Raw genomic sequence first — 25,517 nt, 5'->3', positions numbered from 1 at the left:
ATATATATATATATATATATATATATGTGTGTGTTTCATAATAGTTATAATAAAGATAATTTAAAAAAGTACTTACAAACTAATTCTTTGAGAACCGCGATAAAAACCCTATATTATTAAAAATACTCATTGCTCATCATTTAAACAAACAATACATCATAACAATATATATATATATATATATATATATATATATATATATATATATATATATAGCCTTTTTATTGACTCCAACCCATCCAAAACAGTTATATATTTATAATTTATACATATATATGTATATATATATATATATATATATATATATATATATGTATATATATATATATAATATATATATATATATATATATATATATATATATATATATATATATATATATATATATATAAGTTAAGAAACCAGAACTGCTAATTCAACTATAATAAAAGGACAGCGTCAGCATGCCACACCTCGGCGTCACCGAGATTATAAATTTACTTTTGCATTGTATAGCGTCACTCTTATTTTGCATTTTACTGTAGTAAGTAGTCCCTTGTAAATAAAGTTCTTTTTAAAAATATCGTTCTTGGACTTAGAGACATCATTGGCGCAGTCAGTACAGATTTTCGGGAATTACGTTGCTAACCGTTACAAAAATCGAACAGTTTCGTGTAGTTTTTCGTTTTAACGATTTACCGGAAAACCGAACCTTTTGTGAAAGTGTCCAAGATCAGCTTTAGACAAGGTATCACCAAGACCTGGGGAAAGAACAAAATCGTCGAACCCTAGAGGCAGCAGATTTAAGCAGTAGTTTCAACAAGACCTGGGAGAAGAACAAAATCGTCGAATCCTATAGGCAGAAATGCTGAAAATCTACATTTTTATGTAAGTGTTTCCTATTTTTGCCATTTTATTTTCCATTTTATTATTTCCATATTTGAAAATACTTATAGTCAGAGAGCTAACGAGAGTAAACAGTTTTTAAAGATTTTATGATGTTATGAGATATTTTTAATAAGAGAAAGATTATTATTACTATATTATATTATCATATTTTTGAAAATATTTTATTATATTGAAGTTGAAAGTTTTATATTGAAACATATTTTATATTTTATTACAATTTGATATATTATCTGAATAAAAAGAATAAATATTTAATGAGTGAAACTGATAGTAAATTAGATTTAAGTAGCCTTGCAGCAGAATTAAATTCAATTTTAGAACCAAATAGCGATAAAAATATCGAAATGGCTCAAACAAACTACCAGTTGTTAAAACTTTACTTAGATTCTATACCAGCATATGATGGTAATCCACATACCTTAACCATATTTATAGAAAATTGTGAAAATTTAATAACTAATTTTGCTAGCCAAACAGACGGCACCTTAAATACATTTTTACTTCGAGCTATATTAGGTAAATTAAATGGAAGAGCTCAAATGTTAATGGGTTCTAGGACAGAATTAAATACATGGCAACTCGTAAAAGATGCCCTTAATCTTAGTTTTGGAGACCAGAGAGATCTCGATTGCCTTATCCAAGACCTGATAACGTTGAAGCCTTTCAAGAATGAAACCCCTTATAATTTTGGCATGCGATGCCAAAAAACACGTAGTTTAGTAACACAAAAATTAAATACGCTTAATATTAATGCACAAGAGAAATTAATTAGAATAAATAGTTACGATGACTTATGTTTAAAAACTTACATTAGAGGCTTACCCTTATCGTTACAAACAAATATACGATTGAGAAACCCAGACAGTTTAGAGAAAGCTATGAGCTTCGTTATCGAAGAAGAGAATTTTCTATATTCATTACAACGTGGAAATAATTTAAACTCACAAAATTCTTTTAGACCATCATCGAGACATAATCCTACGAGAAACAGTAATCTTAATCGAACTTTTATTCCTAGAAATAATTTTCAACAAAATGGCCCTAATATGAGATTTCCACCTTACCAATATCAAACCATCAGACCGCAATACCAAAATAATAATTTTTATCCCAACAATACTTTTCAACCACACCAAAATCACTTCCGAAATTTCAATAATTATAATTCTAATTTCAACCCAAGAAATTTCGACAATAATAATTCTAATTTCCGACCATGGAACTTCCATACTAATAACCCTAATTTTCAACAAAGAAATGTTAATAATAAACCCCAAAATCAAAATCAATACCAGCCAGAACCGATGGATACAAATTCACGAAATACTTCTTTAAGATCTAGACCACATTTTACCTCTACCCAATTATTTAATCAACAAATTAATAACGATCAAATACAATTCAAAAACCCCTTTGAAAATAATATTCCCACTGATTACGTACACCCAACTCAAAGTTCATTACCGTCTTACGATAACAATTATGAAACTCAATCCAGTCCTTATCGCAATCCAAATGAGACAAACGAAAGATCATATCACAATCTCACTCAAAATGTTGAAACACAAATTTTTGCATGCGCCAAGAAAATTACAATCCGACCTAATATATTTAAATACAACGATAGCAGATTTACCACATATTATTATTCCTGAACTCAATGCCAGATTTTTATTAGATACAGGGTCTTCCAAAAGTTTGATATCTCCACAGATAGCGCATAAATTTTATAAAAATTTTATTTCTTACGAAAATTTTAATATACAAACGGCTCACGGAATTTCTATGCACAATGAAATAATTAATATTCCAGCTTTTAACATTTTTAAAGTAAATCAATATAATAAGTTTTATGTTTTTAAATTTAGCGAAAATTTTGATGGATTAATTGGTATAGATTTATTAGAAAAATTAAAAGCTTCAATTAATGTCAACACGCGACAAATAAAAACGCCTTATGTAACGATACCCATAATTTTTGCACCCAGTAAAAAGAATATTTATATTATATCCCAAATCAACTTTTAATCATACAATAATTAGTCCCCCTAGAACTAAGCAAATAGTCAAAATACCGGTAAAATTAAATGTAGGATTAGGTATATTAGAATATAAGAATTTCGGTAAAGGAATCGAAATGCCTAAAGCAGTAGTTAACGTAAAAAATAATTTTGCTATAACCACTATTACGAATATAAGCGAATATAAGACAACGTTAAGTATTATTGAACCTTTTGATATAGAACCATTAGACATAGTAAATATAAATTTTATAAAAAAGATGGAAACTGATGAAGAAACGTCTATTAATGATGATAACATGTTAAAGAGGAATTTAAAAAATATAAGGATAAATCATTGTAACAAAGAAGAGAGAGAATTACTAAAAAAGCTTTGTTTCCAATATAGAGACATATTTTATTGCGAAGGAATACCCTTAAGTTTTACTAATAGTATTAAACATAAAATTAAACTCACTGATAATTCTGCAATATATACAAAATCATATCGTTTCCCGGAAGTTCACCGAGGAGAAGTTAAATCCCAAATAAATAAGATGTTAGCAGAAGGTATAATAGAAGATAGCAATTCCCCGTTTTCGAGTCCCATTTGGGTGGTCCCGAAAAAACAAGATGCTACAGGAAAAAGAAAATGGCGTCTAGTAATAGATTATAGAAAGTTAAACGAGAGAACCGTAGATGATAAATACCCGTTACCAAACATAACAGAAATTTTAGATAAATTAGGGAAAGCAAATTACTTTTCGACACTAGATCTTGCAAGTGGCTTCCACCAAATAGAAGTAGACCCACAAGATGTTGAAAAAACAGCCTTTAGTACACCACAAGGTCACTTTCAATTTAAAAGAATGCCTTTTGGTTTGAAAAATGCACCCTCGACTTTTCAGAGAGTTATTGATAATGTTTTAAGAGGATTAACAGACGAAACATGTATAGTATATTTAGATGATATTTTAATATATAGTACATCTTTTTTAATATATAGTACAAGAGCACCTTGAAAAGTTAAAAATAGTTTTCGAAAGACTAAGAAAGAGTAACTTAAAAGTACAATTAGACAAGTCAGAATTTTTACAAAAAACAGTTATGTATTTAGGACATGTAATTACCCCTCAAGGCGTTAAACCAAACCCTGATAAAATCTCCGCCATAAAAAGATTTCCCATTCCAAAAACCCAAACTGAAATAAAAAGCTTTTTAGGATTACTAGGTTACTATAGACGATTTATAAAAGATTTTGCAAAAATTACTAAACCGATGACCAAATGTTTAAAAAAAGGTTCTAAAGTAAACCACGATAAAGATTTTATTGATTGTTTTGAAACTTGTAAACAAATCTTAACAAATGACCCCATTCTACAATATCCGAATTTTTCCCAACCATTTATTTTAACGACAGATGCTAGCAATTTTGCAATTGGAGCTGTATTATCACAAGGAAATGTTCCAAATGATCGACCCATTGCATACGCCTCGAGAACTCTAAATAAATCAGAGACAAATTATTCAACTATAGAAAAGGAGCTACTAGCAATTGTATGGGCCTGTTAACATTTTAGACCATACCTTTACGGAAGAAAATTTTATATTTCCACGGATCACAAACCATTATCTTGGCTTTTCAGTCTAAAGGAGCCAAACTCAAAATTAATACGATGGCGTCTAAAACTAGAAGAATACGATTACAAAATTATGTATAAAAAAGGAAAACACAACACAAGCGCAGACTGTTTATCTCGCATTACAATTAACGCATTAGAAGATGAATCAATAGTAAATAATCCTGGAGACGTAGACGAAGATATTTTAAAATACCTCCAAAATTTTGCAGAGAATCCATTAGACCCACAACCTTCAACAAGTAATAATAACGACTCAAGACAAATTAACATTATTTATGATATAAGAATACCTCCAGACAAAATAGATACACCAGACGAAACCTCAGATGAATCTACACAACATTCAACCGCAAATGAAACAACAAATCAAGGAATACCCATTTTAGACGAAATAATAAATAACAAAGTTCACCAAATTTTAGTGTACCCAAACGTTTACCCAAAAACCGATATAACTCATGAAACTTATCAAAACCATAAAATAATTAAAGTCAAAATTCCTGAAACTGATAATGAAAAATATATTTTTGAATTTCTTATGGCATACACAGATCTTAACAATACATTTTATTTTTATTTCAGTAAAGACAACCTGTATAATGATTTTAATAAGTATTACCTAAAACATTTTTCTGAAAATGGTCCGAAATTAATTAAATGCACTAGATTAATTAATACAGTAGCAAACGAAGAAGAACAAATCATTTTATTAAAAAATTACCACGAAGGAAAAACTAACCATAAAGGAATTAATGAAACTTTCGAAAAATTACGTCAAAATTATTATTGGAAAAATATGAAGACATCTATTACTAATTACATTAACGAATGTTCTATTTGCCAGAAAAATAAATACGGTAGACACACCCCCTATGTCCCGCTAATGCTTACGGAAACCGCCAGCAAACCTTTTCAAGTTGTTCATATAGATATTTTTACATATGACGGTAACAAATATTTGACTATGACGGACGCATTTACTAAATTTGCCCAAGCTTATTCGATTCCAGGTAAAAACGCGATTCATATTGCGAAATCCTTAATAAAATACTTCACTTCTTTCGGCATTCCCCAATTAATAATAGCAGACAAAGGTAGAGAATAACGAAGTAATAAAAGATTTATTAGCAATACACAAAATCAAAGTTCACTTTACTACTCCTGGCCACCATGAATCAAATTCAATAGCTGAACGAATACACTCTACTTTAATCGAACATTTAAGACTTCTAAAACAGACATATCCTAACGAAGATGACTTAATGGACTATGCTCTTATAGCTTACAATAATTCTATTCATAGTTCCACAAAATTTACCCCATTTGAATTGACTTTCGGACATACAGACTCTAGAAACCCCAACGAACTATTTCTTTCTCAAAATTTCTATTCCGAATATATAAATAATCATAAAGACAAATTAAAACACGTTTACCAAAAAGTACATGAAACTCTAACAGAAAATAAAACTAAAGTAATTAATAAAAGAAACGATCAAGGAGAGATAAATTCAGAATTCAAAATTGGACAAGTAGTTTATAAAGCTAATACCCAAAAACGTAACAAAAAACATCAACCATACTTAGGTCCCTACAAAATAACTAAAATTCTTGACAGAAACCGAGTAGAACTTGTACGACAAAGACTTAAATATAAAAAAGACATTAACCAGACAGAAATTATACATATCAAAGAACTAAAGAAACCTCCCGTTGCAGGTTCATCCTCTGGACAACAAACGTCGACGCAAAACGTTACGACGACGCTATATCAACTCTAACAAATAATCAAAATAATATTAAAACTATAGTTAAAAATCAAATCACCTTATTAAGTTCTTCAATAAAGAATTTTGAAAATAATACAAAAATCTTAGCCCATAACCAGTTAATTTTAAGCTCACGAATAACAGAAGTTCAAAACTTAATTAAAGATATAAAGATAGAAAAAGTTGAGACATTTCATTATTTTACACTAGAAAGACTTGTATCGCAATTTTACACTAGTTTCCAAATTATTTATGATCTATTAGAAAAAATCGAAGTTGCTATCAGCTTTTCAAAACTAAATACCTTTCATAATTCAATAGCCGACCCAAATGAACTATTTCTCGAAATTTTAAACGTTAATGAACTTCTTAAAAATAACAAACTCCCTTTTGAATTATCTTTGCAAAATATTTTGTTATTTGAAAAAATAATTAAGATAAAAAGTTATAGTAAAGCAAATAAAATAATTTTTGTACTTGAATTGCCTATTGTTGAGATCAATGACTATGATTATTATCATCTTTATTCCTTTCCGACCAGATACCAAACTCATTTTAGAAGAATTATTCCAAAATCCAAGTTCCTACTTTCCAATCGATACCAATATGCACTTGCCAACGTTCAATGTCAAAAATTGGTAGAAGAAGAATATTTATGCCACGATGTCCAGTCAATTGAAGTAACACCAACAGCCCCTTGCGAAGTTCAACTCATACAGTACTCAAAGTTTGTAAATCAATGTCAATCAGTGCCAACAGAAATTAATAATATAAAAATTCAAAAACTAGAAAACAATAAGTGGATCGTAATAACGCTAAACAAAGTGATCAGTATGAAAAAATTCGATAAGAATTCGGACAATATTCCATTAAACGGTAGTTACTTAATCGAAGTCAATAGTGCGTGCGAAATATATATAGACAATTACGTTTTAAAAACATTTGAACTAAAAATTCCAAATTTTGTTAAAATGGAACTGCCAAATTTAGAAGTATTACTAAAAATGCCGGTCAGTGATCTAAACTTTAAACCAATAAAAATAGACGCGATAAAATTAGATGAACTAAATAATGTGCAAAGTGCTTTAGCAGATCAAGAAAACAAAAGAGACAATCTAAACACAGTTCCTGTTCATTTTCAACATGTCAGTTTTTATACCATAATTTTATATGTCTTAGCAATCATTTTCCTTGTCTACACCATTTGGCGAATATACACAAAAAGGACAAATCCAGAATCACCAAAAGAATCCACAGTACGAGAAAAAAAGGTACCAGATAATTTTCCATTTCTTCGAACTATGCCACCCCATAGTTCTCATCTAGCCCCGGAGGAGTTAAGAAACCAGAACTGCTAATTCAACTATAATAAAAGGACAGCGTCAGCATGCCACACCTCGGCGTCACCGAGATTATAAATTTACTTTTGCATTGTATAGCGTCACTCTTATTTTGCATTTTACTGTAGTAAGTAGTCCCTTGTAAATAAAGTTCTTTTTAAAAATATCGTTCTTGGACTTAGAAACATCATTTATATATAAAAATTAAAAAACATGTGACCCAATAACCCCCACTTACCCTCCAAAACTACCCTGTATTAATATAGGATGTGGTAGGTGGTGACATGAAATTAATTATCCTAATGTCTTATAATCACTCCCAAAATATGAACTCCGTATTCAAAACCGTTTGGAAGATATTTGAAAAAATAAGAATTTCAATTCACCCCTTTAAAGGGTTGTATCTCCCTTATTATTCAGTTTTATAAAAAAGTGTACATAAAGAAGTACCCTTATTTTTGGACGTACTATGAGCTCTAGAAATTAATGTACATAATTCTGGACCACCTTGTATATATATATATATATATATATATATATATATATATATATATATATATATATATATATATATATATATATATATCATCATGTGCAGTTTTATCAACCGTTTCCAATTACGGTGCAGCCTCCCTTATTTCAATGTTATTCTATGTTCTTATTATTATTCGACGATGTCTTAGTTATATGTTGTTCTAATAATTTGCGCTCATTTGCGCCCATATTTTTCTATCTTGTGCTATTCGAGACCACGTTGTTCCTGTTAATTTTCTAATATCATAATCCCATCTGAGATTTGGGCGCCTCTTTGGTCTCTTAGCGTTCCTGGGGTACCACATAGTTGTTCTAGTGGTCCATCTGTTATCTGTTCTTCTTGCCATATGTCCTGCCCATTGCCATTTCAGGGATTTTATTCTTTGGATTACATCAGTCACCTGGGTTTGCCTCCGTATCCATTCAATTCTTTTACGATCCCTCTTTGTTATCCCTAGCATACATCTTTCCATTGCTCTTTGAGTTACTTGGAGTTTCGACGTTATTTCTCTCTTTAATATCCAAGTTTCACATCCATATGTCAAGACGGGTAATATGCATTGATCAAATACTCTCTTCTTGAGGTATAGTGGCATTTTGGACTTGAAGACTATGGAATTTCGTCCGAATGCTGACCACGCTTGTTTTATTCGTCTGTTGATTTCCGGAAGTAGTGATCCCGATTTATGTATGGGCTGTCCCAGGTATATGTATTCATCTACTACTTCTAGCGAGGTTTCATTAATTTTTATTTCCACGTTGGCGATCAGATCATTGCACATTATTTTAGTCTTTGCTAGGTTCATTTTTAGGCCTACCTCATTGCTGGCTGTATTAAGGTCATTAATTTGCAGTTGTAATTCTTCAGGACTTCTAGCAATTAGAATGATGTCATCAGCGAATCTAAGATGGTTTAGGTATTCTCCATCTATACATAGACCTTGGTTGTTCCAGTCTAATTTCCGGAAGATATTTTCTAAGGTTGCAGTGGAGAGCTTAGGGGATATGGTGTCTCCTTGTCGGACTCCTTTCTGAGTGGGAAATTCTGGGGTATTTTCATATATGCTTACTCTAGCTGTGGCCTCTTTGTATATATTTGCTAGCGTTTCGACATATGGTTTATCTACTCCTTGGTCGACAAGAGCTTCTATGACTGCTCTTGGGTATACGGAGTCAAATGCTTTCTCGAAGTCTATGAATGCTAGCGCCAGTGGTAGATCATATTCTTTTGTTCTGCTCATTACTTCCCTTAATGTTTGAATATGATCCATTGTGCTGAAGCCACTTCTAAAGCCTGCTTGCTCTCGGGGTTGTGCAGCGTCAAGTGTGTTCTGTATTCTGTTGTTAATGATTTTGGTGAATACCTTGTATATCACAGGTAGCAAGCTGATCGGTCTATAATTTGTCTAAATAATGTCTTCCTTGCTACCTTTCTTGTGAATAAGGATTATGTTGGCTGAATTCCACTTTTTTGGAATATGTCTCGATTTTAGGCAGTCTGTGTATATTTTTGCTAGGATTTTCCAAGTTGTTTTACCAGCAATCTTTAGAAGTTCGGCTGTAACACCGTCATTACCGGCTGCCTTGCCGTTCTTCATGCTCTTAAGAGCTGCCTCTACCTCATCCACGAGAACATCTGGTATATATATATATATATATATATATATATATATATATATATATATATATATATATATATATATATATTTATATATATATATATATATATATTTATATATATATATATATATATATATAAATATATATATATATATATATATATATATATATATATATATATATATATATATATATATATAAGAAAAAAGAAGTACTTGTGACTCGTTTGGAACAAATATATAACTGTTTTGGATGGGTTGGAGTCAATAAAAGGGCTATTGGTTAACTATTTTTTTATTCTCGAGCTTTCAATTGTGTTTACAATTATTATCAAGAGCTAAAAAAGACAAAATACTTACAAGGTTGAACTAAAAAGAAAAAACAATTTTTGTTAACTTACCAAATAAAAATTAGTTTAGTAAGGAAAAATTACTGCTAATACATCTTCAAAATATTTAATATAAAAATGCTTTAATCCAATAAATGTTTCTCCAAAAATTTTTATAATTTTGAAAACATTTTTTGAAGACAAAAATAATTGAATTTATAAATAAGTTCAAATAGCAACCAATTACAAATAGCCTCAATGTCATAAATGTCAACATAAAATTTTTATTTTTGACAATTATATTGCCAAAAGTAAAATTTCGTTTAAACATTCTTTTTTGTTTAGTAACAAAAAGAAGAAAATTTATTCACCGTTGACAGATATATAAGTCATATTTAATTCTCCATATATCTGTTACATTCTTTCAGACATCTGTCAACGGTGAATAAATTTTCTTCTTTTTGTTACTAAACAAAAAAGAATGTTTAAACGAAATTTTACTTTTGGCAATATATTCCAGTGTTTTCCCTAGAATTTGTCCCAGGGTTGAAATCTGATGAATTGTTGATTTACCACCTCTGAAACCAGCCTGGTATTGTCCTATTATTCGCTCTGCATATGGTGCCATACGATGGCATAGTATATTGGAGAATATTTTATACGCTGCATTTAGGAGCGCAATTCCTCGATGGTTAGAGCATTCAAAGATATCTCCTTTTTTGTGTATGGTGCAAAGTATTCCAATATTCCAATCATTGGAATACTTTGGTCTTCACCTTGTCAAAGGTCTTTAGTCTTCACTTTGGCAAAATTGATCTGTCTGTATCGCAAGATAGAATTCGACCTGTAGATCCTTTACCAAAACAAACTACAATTAGATATGTATCTCTTCCATACATTAAGGACATTGGACAGAAACTAAATAGAATTTTTTCATCAATTAATAATATAAAAATTGCACATAAAACGGTACTAACAGTTAACAAAGTTTTTTCTAAACTTAAAGACTAATCCACACTCTTGTCTTTAACGGATGTTATTTACTGTATACCGTGCGGATCATGTAAACAAGTATACTATGGTCAAACATCAAGATGTCTTAAAGACCGCATTACATCCCACAAGTCAGATAATAGACTGCATCCTGAAAAAAGTGCATTGGGTGAACATGCATTTAAAAATGGGCATCAGATAGATTATAATAACATCGAAGTAGTAGAACAGGAAAGTAACATCACCAAAAGACTTTTTCTTGAAATGGCCTACATTTGCCAAAATAATAATGAAATGAATCATAGAACTGATATTGGTCATCTAAATGAAATGTTCTCCTATTTGTTACTACTAGATAAATGCAATAATAACACAAACAATAATTTATCAATTGACATTTAAAAGAATTTTGTCAGAATAATGTCATGTATTTATTTAGAATAATTAAGTGTTTTTGGATGTACAGTAATTTTTTAAATTTTTAAACATAAAAATAGGTTTTATATATTAAAAAAGATGAGAGACTATGATAAATTTTATCAACATTATAATACATCTTCGTTGATACAACCTCATTAAGTTTGTAAGTAGTGAATTTTTTAATTAATTATACCAACGCCAACAATCACATTTGTAGCTCCCTGATGAAGGACATAACCAATGTTCGAAAGCTTGGAATAAAAATTTAAAAGAGTACACGTTTCATTTTTTATTGCTGCAAACTCACTATTTAACGTTTACTTCCTTACGTTGTCAGCAAATACTTCTGGTTCATTATATATATATATATATATATATATATATATATATATATATATATATATATATATATATATATATATATATTTATAAAACTTAGAGCTAAGATTAATACTATTATAAAAATTAATATTAAACTCACCAGTCTTCCGGGTTGAACCGCGTCGATATCCATTTTGCCGAGTTTTCGACATCCTCTCTGATGTCTTCTTCTCTGATGTCTAACATCAGACAAGTGGGAGTCTGGCCTGTAGTTTCGTTCACGGCCGAGCGGTAGGCAATTAGGAATAAATGAATGTGCTCGTCCCAATCTCTTTAATGTTCTGATACAACTTTGGACAGGTGTTTACCCATCGTTCAGTTCATTCCCTCGACCATTCCATCTGATTGAGGATGCAGGGGTGTCGTTCTGGTCTTATTGACACTAATCAATTTACAAACATTTTGGAAAAGGGTTGACTCGATGTTTCGCCGTTGGTCGGAGTGGATCTCCAAGGGAATACCAAATCGGCTAAAGAAGTCTTTAACAAGTACCTCTGCAACGGTAGCAGCCTCTTGATTTGGTATCGCATACGCCTCAGTCCATTTCGTAAAATAATCCATGGCTACCAGGATGTATTTATTTCCATCATTCGTATTTGGAAACGAACCTACAATGTCGATTGCTACTCTTTCCATAGGACTACCAACATTGTACTGTTTCATGGGTGCCCTCTTTTTACCAACTGGACCATTACTGGTTGTAATGTGAACACAGTTCACATTTCCGGCACCATCTTCTTAAATCATCTTTACAGTTCACCCAATAGAACCGTTCTCGAACCTTTTGCAGTCTTCGTAATACCGAAGTGTCCATCTGATGCACCGGCATGCAACTGACGCAATACTTCTGACACTTTACTTTTAGGTACAATCAACTGAAGCTTAGTTTCTGTACCATCATCGTTCTCAAAGGTTCTATACAGAAGATCATCTTTTAACACTAGGCAATTCCATTGGCTCCAGTAACACTTGACTTCTGAACTACATGCACTAATGTCTTGCCAAGAGGGTCTTTCACTTCGACGCACCCAATCCAATACAAAAGTTCAAAAGTCTTTTTTTTTAAGTCACTGCTGAATTTTTTTTAAATAAATCAATTGTCCTCACTCTGTGACACCAACTGTAACGTTTTTAAATAAAACGAGCGGTTCGAATTTATACAAATATATTTATTTATAAGTTTACAGCACGATTATATCTTATCGACTAACTTAACTCATAGAAGGTATGTTTATATATAAAAGTAATTATGTACTAGAACATTCTGGAATATCCCACCTCTAATTCGCCTATTTGACGGGTCGATCCCTCCCGCGCTCCATACATCGCTGGAAATTTCTAGTCGCTTTCGAGATGCAACCGTTACACGGGCCACACTGAATGCATGTTCGTAACAATACGAAAAAAATATTATTTAAAATATGTGATATTGACTCAGTTTCTTTAAATTTGCCGATGTATATATATATATATATATATCTATATAGATATATATATATATATATATATATATATATATATATATATATATATATATATATATATATATATATATATATATATACCTGCATGTATATTTTTATATTTTGGCTTTTCTATGCATATAATTTTCTATTCTAACATATATCTAGCTAGTAAGTTTAATAAAAAATTAGTTTCATATATTTCTAAATATATTTTACCAAATTTCGTCTCTTTGAGTTTGAAAGGCAAAAAACCAAGCTGATGAGATCTGATAAACCAAACTGACACAGATTAGATAATCTATAGAACTTAAAAAATTTGCATAATAATTTCATTCTTAATATATACATATGTAAAGAATTCACGCTATGTAGATGAAACACCCATAAAATGTGACCAAATGTTAATTAAAAATTTAACTAATAAAAAACACTAGAAAAAAGTAGAAAAAAGGAAACGAACATCCAGAAGCCAGAAGACATAATATGTCTTCTGGCTTCTGGATGTTCGTTTCCTTACAAAGTTCGTTTCCTTGACATATTATGTCAAAGAAATAATGGAGGAGAGTGAACTCCATGAAGGTGACTGGCAAGATCGAAAATTATGGATAAAATAAGTGATACGTTCGAACCAGAGCACAAAAACTGACAAAGCCGCAAGATGTCTGATTGTTTCTTGATATGTGTGCAGCAGTGCCATCCATATTAGTGCTAATATGGACGGCATATATGTATTCTAAGATTACAGTTCTGTTTTTTATCATTATTCTCAAAACTTCGTGATTTGTGATGTTATTCACCCAGTATATTCTACATATACGTCGCACATTTATTCACATTTCGAATGTCGCAATGCAGTTTATTGTAACGACGGTTATGGTCCAAGTCTTTACTGGAGACACCAAGACAGAATACACGTAGCTCTTGAAAAATACGAACCTGGCTGTTACAATGAAGCTGCGGTCTTAATCTTGAGGAAAGTTGCTCTTCCTGGGACCAGATCTGGGTCTAGGTAATCTCTTATCCAACAGCTTAAGTATTTGATTCTTGTCGCGTGTTCAAGTGGCTCCTTAAAAATAGTTATCTTTGTCTGTAATTTGGGGTTTAGGTCTATGAACTTGATTTTTAGATTCTATGATTAGTTTTTTAGTAAGAGTTAAAAGTTCTCTACGCCATCTACTAATACCGCTGTGTCGTAAGCGTATTTTTTATTTAATGAGGGTTTACTATTTTTTTTCGTTCTTTTGCATGTTCCAAAAGTAAAAGATACATTCTGAGTAGTCGTGGAATAGAATAGGCGATAAGATAGGTCGTTTTGTTACATATGGTTAACAGATGTTAGGTACTGATGTTAGAACGCTTTTCAGTTTTACTAACACCACTACGTAAAACATAGTTCGCATGTTGTTGTTGTCTAGTCCTTTTGTATTCAAAATTTCCATTAACTCAGAGTGTTTGCTAAAATCCAAAAGCTTTTGCATAGTAAGTATACGAACCAAATATCCGGGTTTAAAATAAAATTGTTCTAGCCATTTTCTTTATGTTCTGGGATATGTGATTTTTAGATACAGTTTTATGGTTTGACTCATCAGATTTATAATCTTTTTCATTCGTAACTTCCAAGATTAAGGTCAAGAGTATGTTGTTTACAGTTACATCTCAAACAATTTAAATTTTTTTAGTTACACTTTTTTTTAAACAATGAAACAAGGTTTCACATTTCAAGGTATTTACGATTAATAACATGTAATGGTATTATGGAATTAACGTAAAATCTCACTAAACTGGCACTTCAATAAACCGACACGCCCACAAATTGTTCTCCCTCCGTCTGCTGTCAAGTAAACGGAATCACAAGACTCTAGCTTTGAAAGGTAAATAAACTGAGCATTTTAAAGAAGTTCGATAGTAAAGAAAACATGTGCAAATTATTAAAACAATATGGAGTTGAGGGTGCTGCTACTATATACGATTCTATGAAAAAAAAATGACGTAAAGACGACGCAATTTGTACCAGGAAAGCGTAAAACATTAAGAGTTGGTTAATGTACAAAGAGAGAAAACGCTCTATCTATATCTAGAAAAATTATAAAAGCAAAAACGAATCGAATTTAAAAAAAATCACAAAGAAAGGTAATTATCATGCCTGGTTAGGTGGCTGGATAAATTTAAAAAGCAACTTGGTATTCTACTGTTAACTATATCGAGTAAAAAATTGTTAAGCGACTGCAGTGTAGCCATTTATCCAGCATTTTAAAGACAAAGTAAAAGAACTGCATCTTCTTCTTGGCCAAATCTATAATGTAGACGAGAGTAGTCTGTTTTGAAGACTTTGGCAAAACAAAAAAATCGCATTCTCTAAAGAACGTCCGCACTAAGTCGTGAAATAAGTAAAGGTAGAATCATGTGTGTTCAAATGCAGCTGAAACAGACAAATTATTGAATTTGTTAGTGATTTGTAAAGTTAGAAATCTCAAAGCTTTTAAGCATTTTTCTGCCAGTCTGCTACAAGAACCACTTTAAAAGTTGGATCACGAGAAAAGTATTTAGTGAATAGTTTTATAAACACTTTGTCTTAAAAGTAAATAAGATCCAACTTGTCCATAAAAGCTTTACTAGTATTTGAAATTGCTCCAGGCCACCCAAATGAATAAAAACAAGATCAAATGATGGAAATATCCAAACCATCTTCCTACCACCAAACTGCACACATTTACTGCAGCCGATGGATCAAAAAGCAAAGCCCTTGTATAGAAATAAATTAATCATCCATATTATTTCTAAGGACTCAAAATGATGACATAACGCAGAGCCTCAAAAAATTTAATTTGAAGGATGTTTTATTCTGACTTTCACCTGACTTAATTTAATCATAGTAAAAACTATAGCCTACAATGAATTTTATATCACAAGAAACAGAAAAATATGATCCTGAAGATAATCTACCTATTGGCGATGAGTTCCAATTTTTTTGAAGGAGGGGGATTCGAGACATGTGAAGAAGATTTGGTTTAAATTCTTGGTTTGAAGGGACTGAAGAAACAGAGCAAGTTATGACAGATACAGAAATATGTGAAACAGTACAACAAGAAGGAGAAAGTCTAGTAGAAATATTGGAGTTACCAACTACTAAAGCAGAGAAAGTAAAACCAGAGAGAACATTTAATTGTTTATTGTTAAATTAGTTAAATGTGAAATATGGTACGGTTATAAAAAACATGTAGGACATGAACACAAATACATATTTTATGTTGTACCTTTTATGAAATGATTTATTTTATTTATTATAAATTTTCGTGTAAAATCCAGTAATCCGATTACTCCAATAATCCGGCACCCTCTGGTTTAATACTGCTGGATTAGCGAAATTATACTGTACTTTCTAATTATAATTAATTTGAGAACTGTTGACGCTCATCCATTATTGTCTTAGTAATAAACTACTATTTTTTTTTCTTATTCGTGTGCAACATGAAATTACATAGATTGTCTTCATTTGTATTTATGTCCTCAAAATATGAGCCAAAATTATAATACCTGTTAGCTCACGTCTTTTTTAAGCATTGAATCTTTAATTATTTTAATTATTTCTTTTGCATTCTTATAACTTTACTTTTCAGTTTAATTTTTTTTTTTGTGGAAAGGCATGCATCAGCACAAACCTTTTGCGCACATTAGAACAACCTTTTCACACTGTATACGTACGATTCCGCAATAATCGCACCACCTATGGATGTTTCCCTATGTGTAATGCACTTTCCTTCCTTTCTATTTAAGCTTACAATTTGGATATAGTGCAGGAGACATGTCTGAGGATGAAGTTTCCGATCTGCCCAGCTGTGCCTTCGCGTCCAGGCCATCTTCCAATTCCAGTCTTCAGCATCATTATTTGAGCAGCTTACATCATGGTGGAGGTAAAATTTTCGCTTATTTGTTGATAATATTATTCTAAATTTGGTTTTAACATTTTGTGAATAACAAAATTGTTTTCGATAATGATAAATTATATTTTATCTGATTTATTAAGCTCTGAATATCTGGTAGCCTTAGGGCTAAGGTGATGTTACGTTTTAACTAATTAGAGTTTAGTTTTCAAATTGATTAACGTATCATTATGTATTCAGTTTTTCCATTGCTTCCTTTACTAGTTTCATCCGGTTCTCTATTCCTTTTTTTTTCATTATTATTATTTTCTTTTTAAATCTTCTTTCACGCTTTCTATCTATCTTTAACGTATTTTTCCCCTACAATTTTTACCAAAAACCATTTTATTACCTGCGGTTCTATGTTCTATTTATGTTGCTATTTTAGATTAATTAAACTTAATTTGTATCTCTTTTTAGGTCCTTCTTGTCGACTTTTCTGCGGTCCTAGTCCCCATATATAGCTCTTAATATGTTCCTCCCCCATCGTTCTAATTATTAATTCATGTGATTGCGGTTCTCATTACGGTACTGTAAATTATTTCCTTGTTTTTATTTTTTCCAGTTATACACTTTTTTAATAATCTTCTCTTCAGCGTTTATTTCAGATTTCCTACGGCTTTTTCGTTTATTTCGTAGTTCTGTAACTAGTTTTACTCCAGGTATGGAAATTTTCAGACCGTTTTAAATTTATACTCTTCCCTTTGTCCACTTACACTTTTAAGTCTTTCACGTCTTGTCGCATGTTTTTCATTATCAAATATTCTTTCTTTTCGTGTCTTATTCTTAGTCGATATTTTTCTGTTTCCTTCTTTCATCTTCTTACAGTTCGTTCTAGATAGATTCTGTTTCTCGCAATTACTGTAGATTCATTGCATAATGCAACACACTGATGGTTTTTCTTTTTGTAATTATAACTTCTAACACTAGATCAAAGATCACCAAGCGGGTCTCCTTATCGGAAATTTCGTTAACTAAAAAACCCATTTTACTTCATCTTCAGTTGCTTCTACATTTATTCTATTTATTCTGCATCTTTATTACTCTTTTTTTTAGTTAACTTAAGACCCAATATTCTTTGTAATATTTCTGTAATTTAATAATTGTATTTTGAAAACAGCTTTCGTTTTAAAAGCAGAAATGCCAAATATAGAGTTAATTACGTTTTTTCGAAGCAAGATATTTGATCAAAATCATACAAACAATCTAAAAGTGTTTAAATATTTTTGAAATATATATTTTTAATTGTTTCCAGATGGTCAATGCACAGGTACTCTCTCCAGTTCAGGTGACTACTACGGATCGTCCCCTTACAGAGTTCAGAGGCACGCAGCCAACATCAGGGAGCGAAAAAGGATGCTGAGGTCTGCTATTGGACCCACCGGGTACACCTGTCTTGATATGTGATTCATTGCTAGTTGTGTTGCATATTTTTAGTTTCTTCTGAATGTTGTAGGTATCATTTATAGTAATTGTATTAGATAGTTTTCGGCTATTCCATTGTGTATAACATTTGCTTACTTAATTATAAGTTTAATAATGTTCATCATTCTATCAAGCAAATTACAAATAAAAAGGATGATGAAAAATATAGAATAACTTAATATGAAAAATTGTCAAAAAAAGCATTTTTTTTTAAAAGAAAATAAATACACAATTCGGCCAATAATTGGATTTTAATAATAGGATTAAATCTTCTAATATGTGTATATCTTTGGTTCTTTGAAGAAGAATTTCTTGGCCGCAAAACCACCAAAACCTTCCTGAATGGTTTGGAATTATATCGGTCGAATTATTCCGTGCAGCAGTTTCGAACAGCCATGTCGATCCGCAACCTCCACAGAAGACATTGAATACAAGAAGAAAAATGTGTATATCAAAAAATAAAAAGGACTGATAGAAAATAGAAGAAAACTTAATAAAGAAAGAATAAGGAAGTCAAATATACTGAAATTAATAAAATTAGTCAACACAAAGAGTCACTAATGTCGAACTACTGTGACATGTCAAAAAAGAACTAGATATAATAAAAACTATAAAAATTATAAAACTGGAATAACTCGGTCACTTGGCCTTATGAGAAAAATATGAACTAATTCGTATCATCGTAAAAGGCGGAGTTAGGGGGAGAAGAAGCGTATGAAGTAAATGCATTTCCTAGCTCAGAAATGTTTGAAAAGGGTTCAAAGCAGCGACTGCAAAGTTATTGTAGCCATAATAATATTCAGCCTCCGATAAAAGAAATAAATTTGAGAAGAAGAATAAAAATATCAAAAAACAAATAGACGAAGATATCAGAAATACTTCAGACATAAGAAGGGAGAACTAGAATTAATAAAATCAAAGATAAGAAAGACGTAGATAAAAAGAGCTAAGATGAAATTATAAACTCAAGTCAATATATATATATATATATATATATATATATATATATATATATATATATATATATATACCTATATATATATATATATATACATATATATATATATATATATATATATATATATATATATATATATTATATATATTATATAAAACCAAATAAGACACCATTCCTCAAGAATAGAGATCAAGCATCCTAATACCTCTCTTCAAAAAGGAGACAAATCGGACCCGGAAAATTAGAGAGGAATTAATTTATTAAACATAACACTTAAATTACAAATCAAAGTAATAACAAATAAATTAAATAAAATTATAATATTAGCAGAAGTACAACAAGGTTTCAGGTCGGGAAGATCATACACCGACGCTATATTTATACTGAGGCAAGTGCAAGAAAAATAATTAGAATACAATAAACCGGTATATCTATGTTTTGTGGACCTTAAGAAGGCATTTTTTCTGATCAAATTAAACGACAGTATCTACTTATTATATATGCAACAGAGATATCGATAGGAATAATCAAAACGATCGAAAATATTTACCAAAACATCACAATAAAAGTAAAAGTAGAAGAAGAACACCCTATTAAAGCTGGCAATGGGATAAGACAGGGAGATTCTCTGAGTCCTCTATTGTTCAACCTGATTATCGAAGAAATAATAAAAAAAGTAAAACTAAAAAAGGATACCAAATTGGAGAAAAACAACCAAAAGTTGTTTATTCTGAGTTCACTTTCAGACTGAAGATGATTTACAACCTATGCTGCACCAATTTAATATAACCGCCAGAAAATTTACCATATTAATTTCCCGAAAAAAAAACAAAATGCATGGTTATAACAGCAAATTTACTAAGATGTAAATTGAAGCCGGAAGGTCAGATAATACAACAAGTGATTAAGTTTAAATATCTAGACATCAAATTATCTAGCTACAGAAAGCTCTAAACGAAACTGGGAGATCACCTAGTAGAGCAAACAGAGCTGCAGGTTACCTGAATGAAATAATATGGAGAAATAAAAATTACGAAAAAAAAAATAAAAGGGAGAATTTACAAAACAGTCATCAGACCAATAATGACATACGCGGTAGAAACACAGGGACCTAACACAGGGAGGACAAAACGGATGTTAGAAACAGTAGAGATGAAAACACTTAGAAAAATGGATAGTAAAACACTATGGGACAGAGATAGAAGTACAAACATACGACTTAGTTGCAACGTGGAGAATATCAAGGACTGAGTAAAAATAGAAGACCAGTTAAACGATGGAACGACAACTTACTGGAGGCACATTGAAAAACAGACAGAGTCATGTCTACATAAAAAGAAGAAGAAAAAAAAATCCAGAAGAAATAGAAAAAATGCTTGAAAGGAAACTTAATGACGTAAACGTAAACTGTTGTTACAGCCTGAAACCAGTAAAATACAGATCTTTAAAGAAAATGAAATAGAAGGAAAGAGAGTTAGGATTGGATTTCGCGTACAGTGCGTCTGTATATCCGCTTATACGTATTTCATCCTAAAAGGAATTGACAGAGCGGCTATTTACAAGCGCTCTTAACGTGAAAACAATCTTTCCTGTCGTAGTAGAAGCAACACTAAAATGGCTTCGATATGGACGCAATAGCGACATCTGATCATAAATCCGAAAACTAATTGTCGAAACCAAATTCAGATTTCTGATTTAATCTGTGCCTCCTAAGAATTGCAATGCAAAACAGACGTTGATAAAGATGTAATTAGAGACATGGGGAATCTAAAATTGCATTCCACAACATATCTCCTCAACTAAGCAAAAATTCTTAGCGAATTGGTTTCTAGTACTCATAAAGAGTATACCGAGATAAAAGGAAAGACAGTTAAAATTTGATTTCACGTACACTACTACGACAGGAAAGATTATTTTCACGTTCAGAGTGTTTGTAAATAGCCTCTCCGTCGATTCCTTTTAGGATAAAATACGTATAAGCGGATATACGACACACTGTACGTGGCGATACCTAACAACAATAATCTGCGTGTTAAGTACAACGAAAAGATCGCCAAGTACAAAGATCTGAAAATACAAATAAGGAGACAATGGAAAATGGAATGTACCCAGACGATATCTATTATTCTTTCTACCAGTGGAGTCAGCCCGAAGAACCTCCTAGAAAACATAAAAAAAGCTGGGTCTAAATGAACATCTATATAGGATCTTACAAAAAGCTGTGCTACTTTCGACGTCCAGATGCGTGCGAAAATTTTTGGGAGATACACCGACGTACCAAGTCACCTAGGACTTGATAACATGGAAAGAGTCCCACCAGAGCTCAATCATTTTGATACCGTAGGTATTTGGGATGAGTGAGTTTTCCCCTTAGAGGGAGTGTGAGCCGTATGGCTAAATCTGAACAATATATTAATAATATAATCAATCCTGTGGGAGTTTTTGTCAGTACTTCTATCAGGCGCGGCCCCTTGCGAATGGGGGATGCTCTATGAATATTCTTGTCAACGATATCCAGAGAGAAGCAGAGATACCTGTCGTGGAACAAAAACTGATACTTGACAGTAGGAATAAAGTACACAACAATGAAAATATGAAAGTGACAGTATGTGGTACGTTGGTGGCAGGGTATTGATGAGGAGAGCTCATGCCATACAATCAGCTACAGCTCAACAACAATTACAATCAAGCTAAACAACATGAGCTGCACACGCTGAAGGTTCTGCGCTGAAACATTAGCCGGCGCTCACTCAAACGGTATGACTAAGGCAGCGCATGAAATGGACTGTGTCCATAAACAAAAACATTTTGCACTTCGATTATAAGATAACAAACCTCGGTCAAGAAACGATCGGCTCTCGACAACATATGTATGCCGTCTTTTGCAGCGTGTAACCAGAGATTCAAGTGTTAGAACAATGAATAGCAGACCAGTACCAGATAATTATAAGAAATAACCTTATCCCAGAGACTAGACGAAATATCATCAGAAGCATGTTTGAACGGGAGATTTATAACCAACAGATAGTTGTAGATTAAGTCTCTAACATAATAAATGAGCAGATTCCTACACTTCTCATACAAGAAATTCAACCTGATGATACGCAGAAGGACAACAATGATTTGCACAATGGTTTGATAAATGAAATGTGACGTGCTATACAAGAGTTTAAAGGAACAAATCCACTTAGCAGACCACCGCTACTAAAAATAAACTCTTCTCAAAAACTAGGTGCTCTATTACAAATTTTGAATTCTTAAGTCCTACCCAATTATACGGTAGAAGCACATAGATTGGAATAATTGCATATGCTGATTTAGTATGCAGCAAAATCAATAGCTACAACACGACGGAGTACTAATATCGAAAGAACTAATAACAGAATTGCACCCTGGAAAAATGTGACTGCTAAGGTAGATTGAATTATTGCGTAGGGGTATTGGACAAATGATGGAGTACATTGATAGAGTGATAAGTAGAGAAATAGAGAAGTAATCAAAAAAGCTGAAAGAATAATGTTGAATACTTGAAGACACTCACAATGTGATCCACAAAACAATACATATCAAAAATGCCTGGACACAATAAAACAAAAGCTATCCATTTATTTAGGCCACCTAAAGAGATACAAAGATAGTAACAATCGAAAATTACGAACCCAAGTCAAAAATAAATTCATGAGTTTTAGGGAAATCAAGTTTTAACGCAAGCTACTCACAACACCAATGTTATGTGGATTAATGGCACCACGAACAACTTTCAACACCACTAATATTTCTCACGAACCCTTCACCACTTAAGAAGTCTCGAACCTTATCAAAAACTTTCATAACTACAAATCAGTATGAGGTTTATGGAGTTTTATCAATATTAATTATTCATGTTATTTTTAATCCGCAGAAAATACCATCATTTCTTACTCAGGGAACCTCTTATTTAATACCGAAGGACCAAAATAACACCCAAGATCCAGCCAAGTACCGCCCACTTCCGTCTTTCAACTTGTATAAATTGGTCACATCCTGGGTAGCCCAGCGTATCTACCAACACTGTGATCTAAACAATATCAGAGAGCAGATCATAATGAATACGCTAAGAGTTTCGTGGGCTGCAAAGAATAACTTATAATCAACTCAGTCATTTCTAACCAGGCATACACCAAAAAAGGAACCTTCTCATTGCCTTTATTGGCTACAAGAAAATTTGTTTAATGCATTAAATATGTACACCTGTTTCACGCATAGCTACTCATTTGGTATTATAAATTAGTCAAAAACGGATATAGAAAGTCTTAAGCGGAAACTTCTCACAAAGGCACAAAAATATCATCCACGCCGTGGGGTAGATGGAATAGCATTACCACAAGATCTAGGAGAAGAGGACTTATGAACATAGGTGAGCAACTGGATAAACAGATTATTAATTTAAGGACCTTTCAGAAGCAGGCTGAGGCATCTACTTTACATCGCCCAATTTGCGCAGTAGACATAATACCGCTTAAACTGAGGGAACAAGAAATGCGCATAAACCACCGGTCCAAGCAAAAAAAATGCTCACCTGTATGAGTAAACCTCTATGTGGGCGACTTCTCAATGAAATTAGCCATAAATATGTTGACAATACAGCGTCGAACTATTGGTTGACATCAGGAAAGATGTTTCCCAAGATTGGTTTTGCTAGTTGCCATTCAGGATCAGGTTATTTCAACTAAAATTTACCTGAAATATATTTTCAAAGACCCTCAGTTGTAAAACAATAAATACCAGTATAGATGTCAAGTCCAAAAAATCATCGAACATGTTACCGAGGGCTGCTAGGTGTTTGTAGGAACTGATTATAAAGAACGCCATGACTTAGTAGGAAGAATTATTGACCAAGAACCAGGTAACAAACTGGGACTTCTCCACACCGACCATCTTCGTTATTATCAATACTTTCCTGACAAAATGCTTGAAAACGATCGTTTTCAACGATCGAAAACGAACGAGCACAACCTGTACTGGGACCGCACTCTGCTCACAGACTAACCAGTGGCACATAATAGATCGGATCTCATATTATTTAATAAATTTACTAGGTAAATAACACTAATAGATGTGGCGATCTCTAACAATAATATGCGTGTTTATTATAACGAAAAGATGGTTAAGTGCAAAAATATGGAAATACAAATAAGAAGACAATAGATAATGGAAAGTACTCAGATGATACCTCTTATGCTCTCTACTACTACAGTCATTCCGAAGCCTCCTAGAGAACATAAAACAGCTGGGTCTTAATAAACATCTCTATAAGATCGTTCAATAAGTCATACTACTCTCAACATCCAGATCCGTAAGAAAATTTCGATAACACTGATAGTCTCACCATAGCTCAATCGTTCTTAAACCGTAGGATTCTGGGATGATGGGTCAATTTTTCTCTTAGAGGGAGTGTCCTTAAATCTGGATAACATAATATTCATAATATAAAATAAATATTAAAATAAGTATTTATAATCTGCTATGTTTACCCTCCTGATCTCTTCTTGTGAGGCTGGGTTGAGAATGTTTTATTTCGATTTTCTTTTTTATCTTAGAAATTGTAATATTTATATTAACACTTTTTAACTACATTTATTATTTTTTTCACAACTACTATTATTTTTTGTTTTGGTTTATTTATACTTTCTTAGAGCTACAACTAATATTTTTTATAACTACTACTAATATTTCTTGTTTTTGTTTGTTTTATTTTTTGTTTTATATTTTAGAACTATATTATTTACATTTAAAACTAATTTTGAAAATTATATTTTTTAGATATACTGATTATATCAAGTTAGAATTTAT

At 31.7% G+C, this 25,517-nt stretch overlaps 1 protein-coding gene across 6 annotated transcripts in view; it reads left to right on the top strand.

Moving 5' to 3' along the window:
- Fer2 (basic helix-loop-helix domain-containing Fer2) overlaps positions 1–25,517 on the top strand; it is a 62,185-nt gene that overhangs the window by 19,628 nt on the left and 17,040 nt on the right. For 2 of the 6 annotated variants that reach the window (XM_072541552.1, XM_072541551.1), the window contains exons 2-3: positions 17,157–17,293; positions 18,558–18,666. In XM_072541552.1, the coding sequence (XP_072397653.1) occupies positions 17,157–17,293; positions 18,558–18,666 (246 nt within the window). Of the gene's footprint in view, positions 1–415; positions 868–17,156; positions 17,294–18,557; positions 18,688–25,517 lie in introns of those variants that run through there. The other 4 variants (XM_072541549.1, XM_072541548.1, XM_072541553.1 and 1 more) reach the window with 3 other exon arrangements.

This window comes from Diabrotica undecimpunctata, chromosome 8 (genome assembly GCF_040954645.1).
Source record: "Diabrotica undecimpunctata isolate CICGRU chromosome 8, icDiaUnde3, whole genome shotgun sequence".
NCBI classification, from domain to species: Eukaryota; Metazoa; Arthropoda; class Insecta; order Coleoptera; family Chrysomelidae; genus Diabrotica; species Diabrotica undecimpunctata.
The sequence above is the reverse complement of the archived record's forward strand: the minus strand, read 5'-3'. Positions and strand labels throughout refer to the sequence as shown.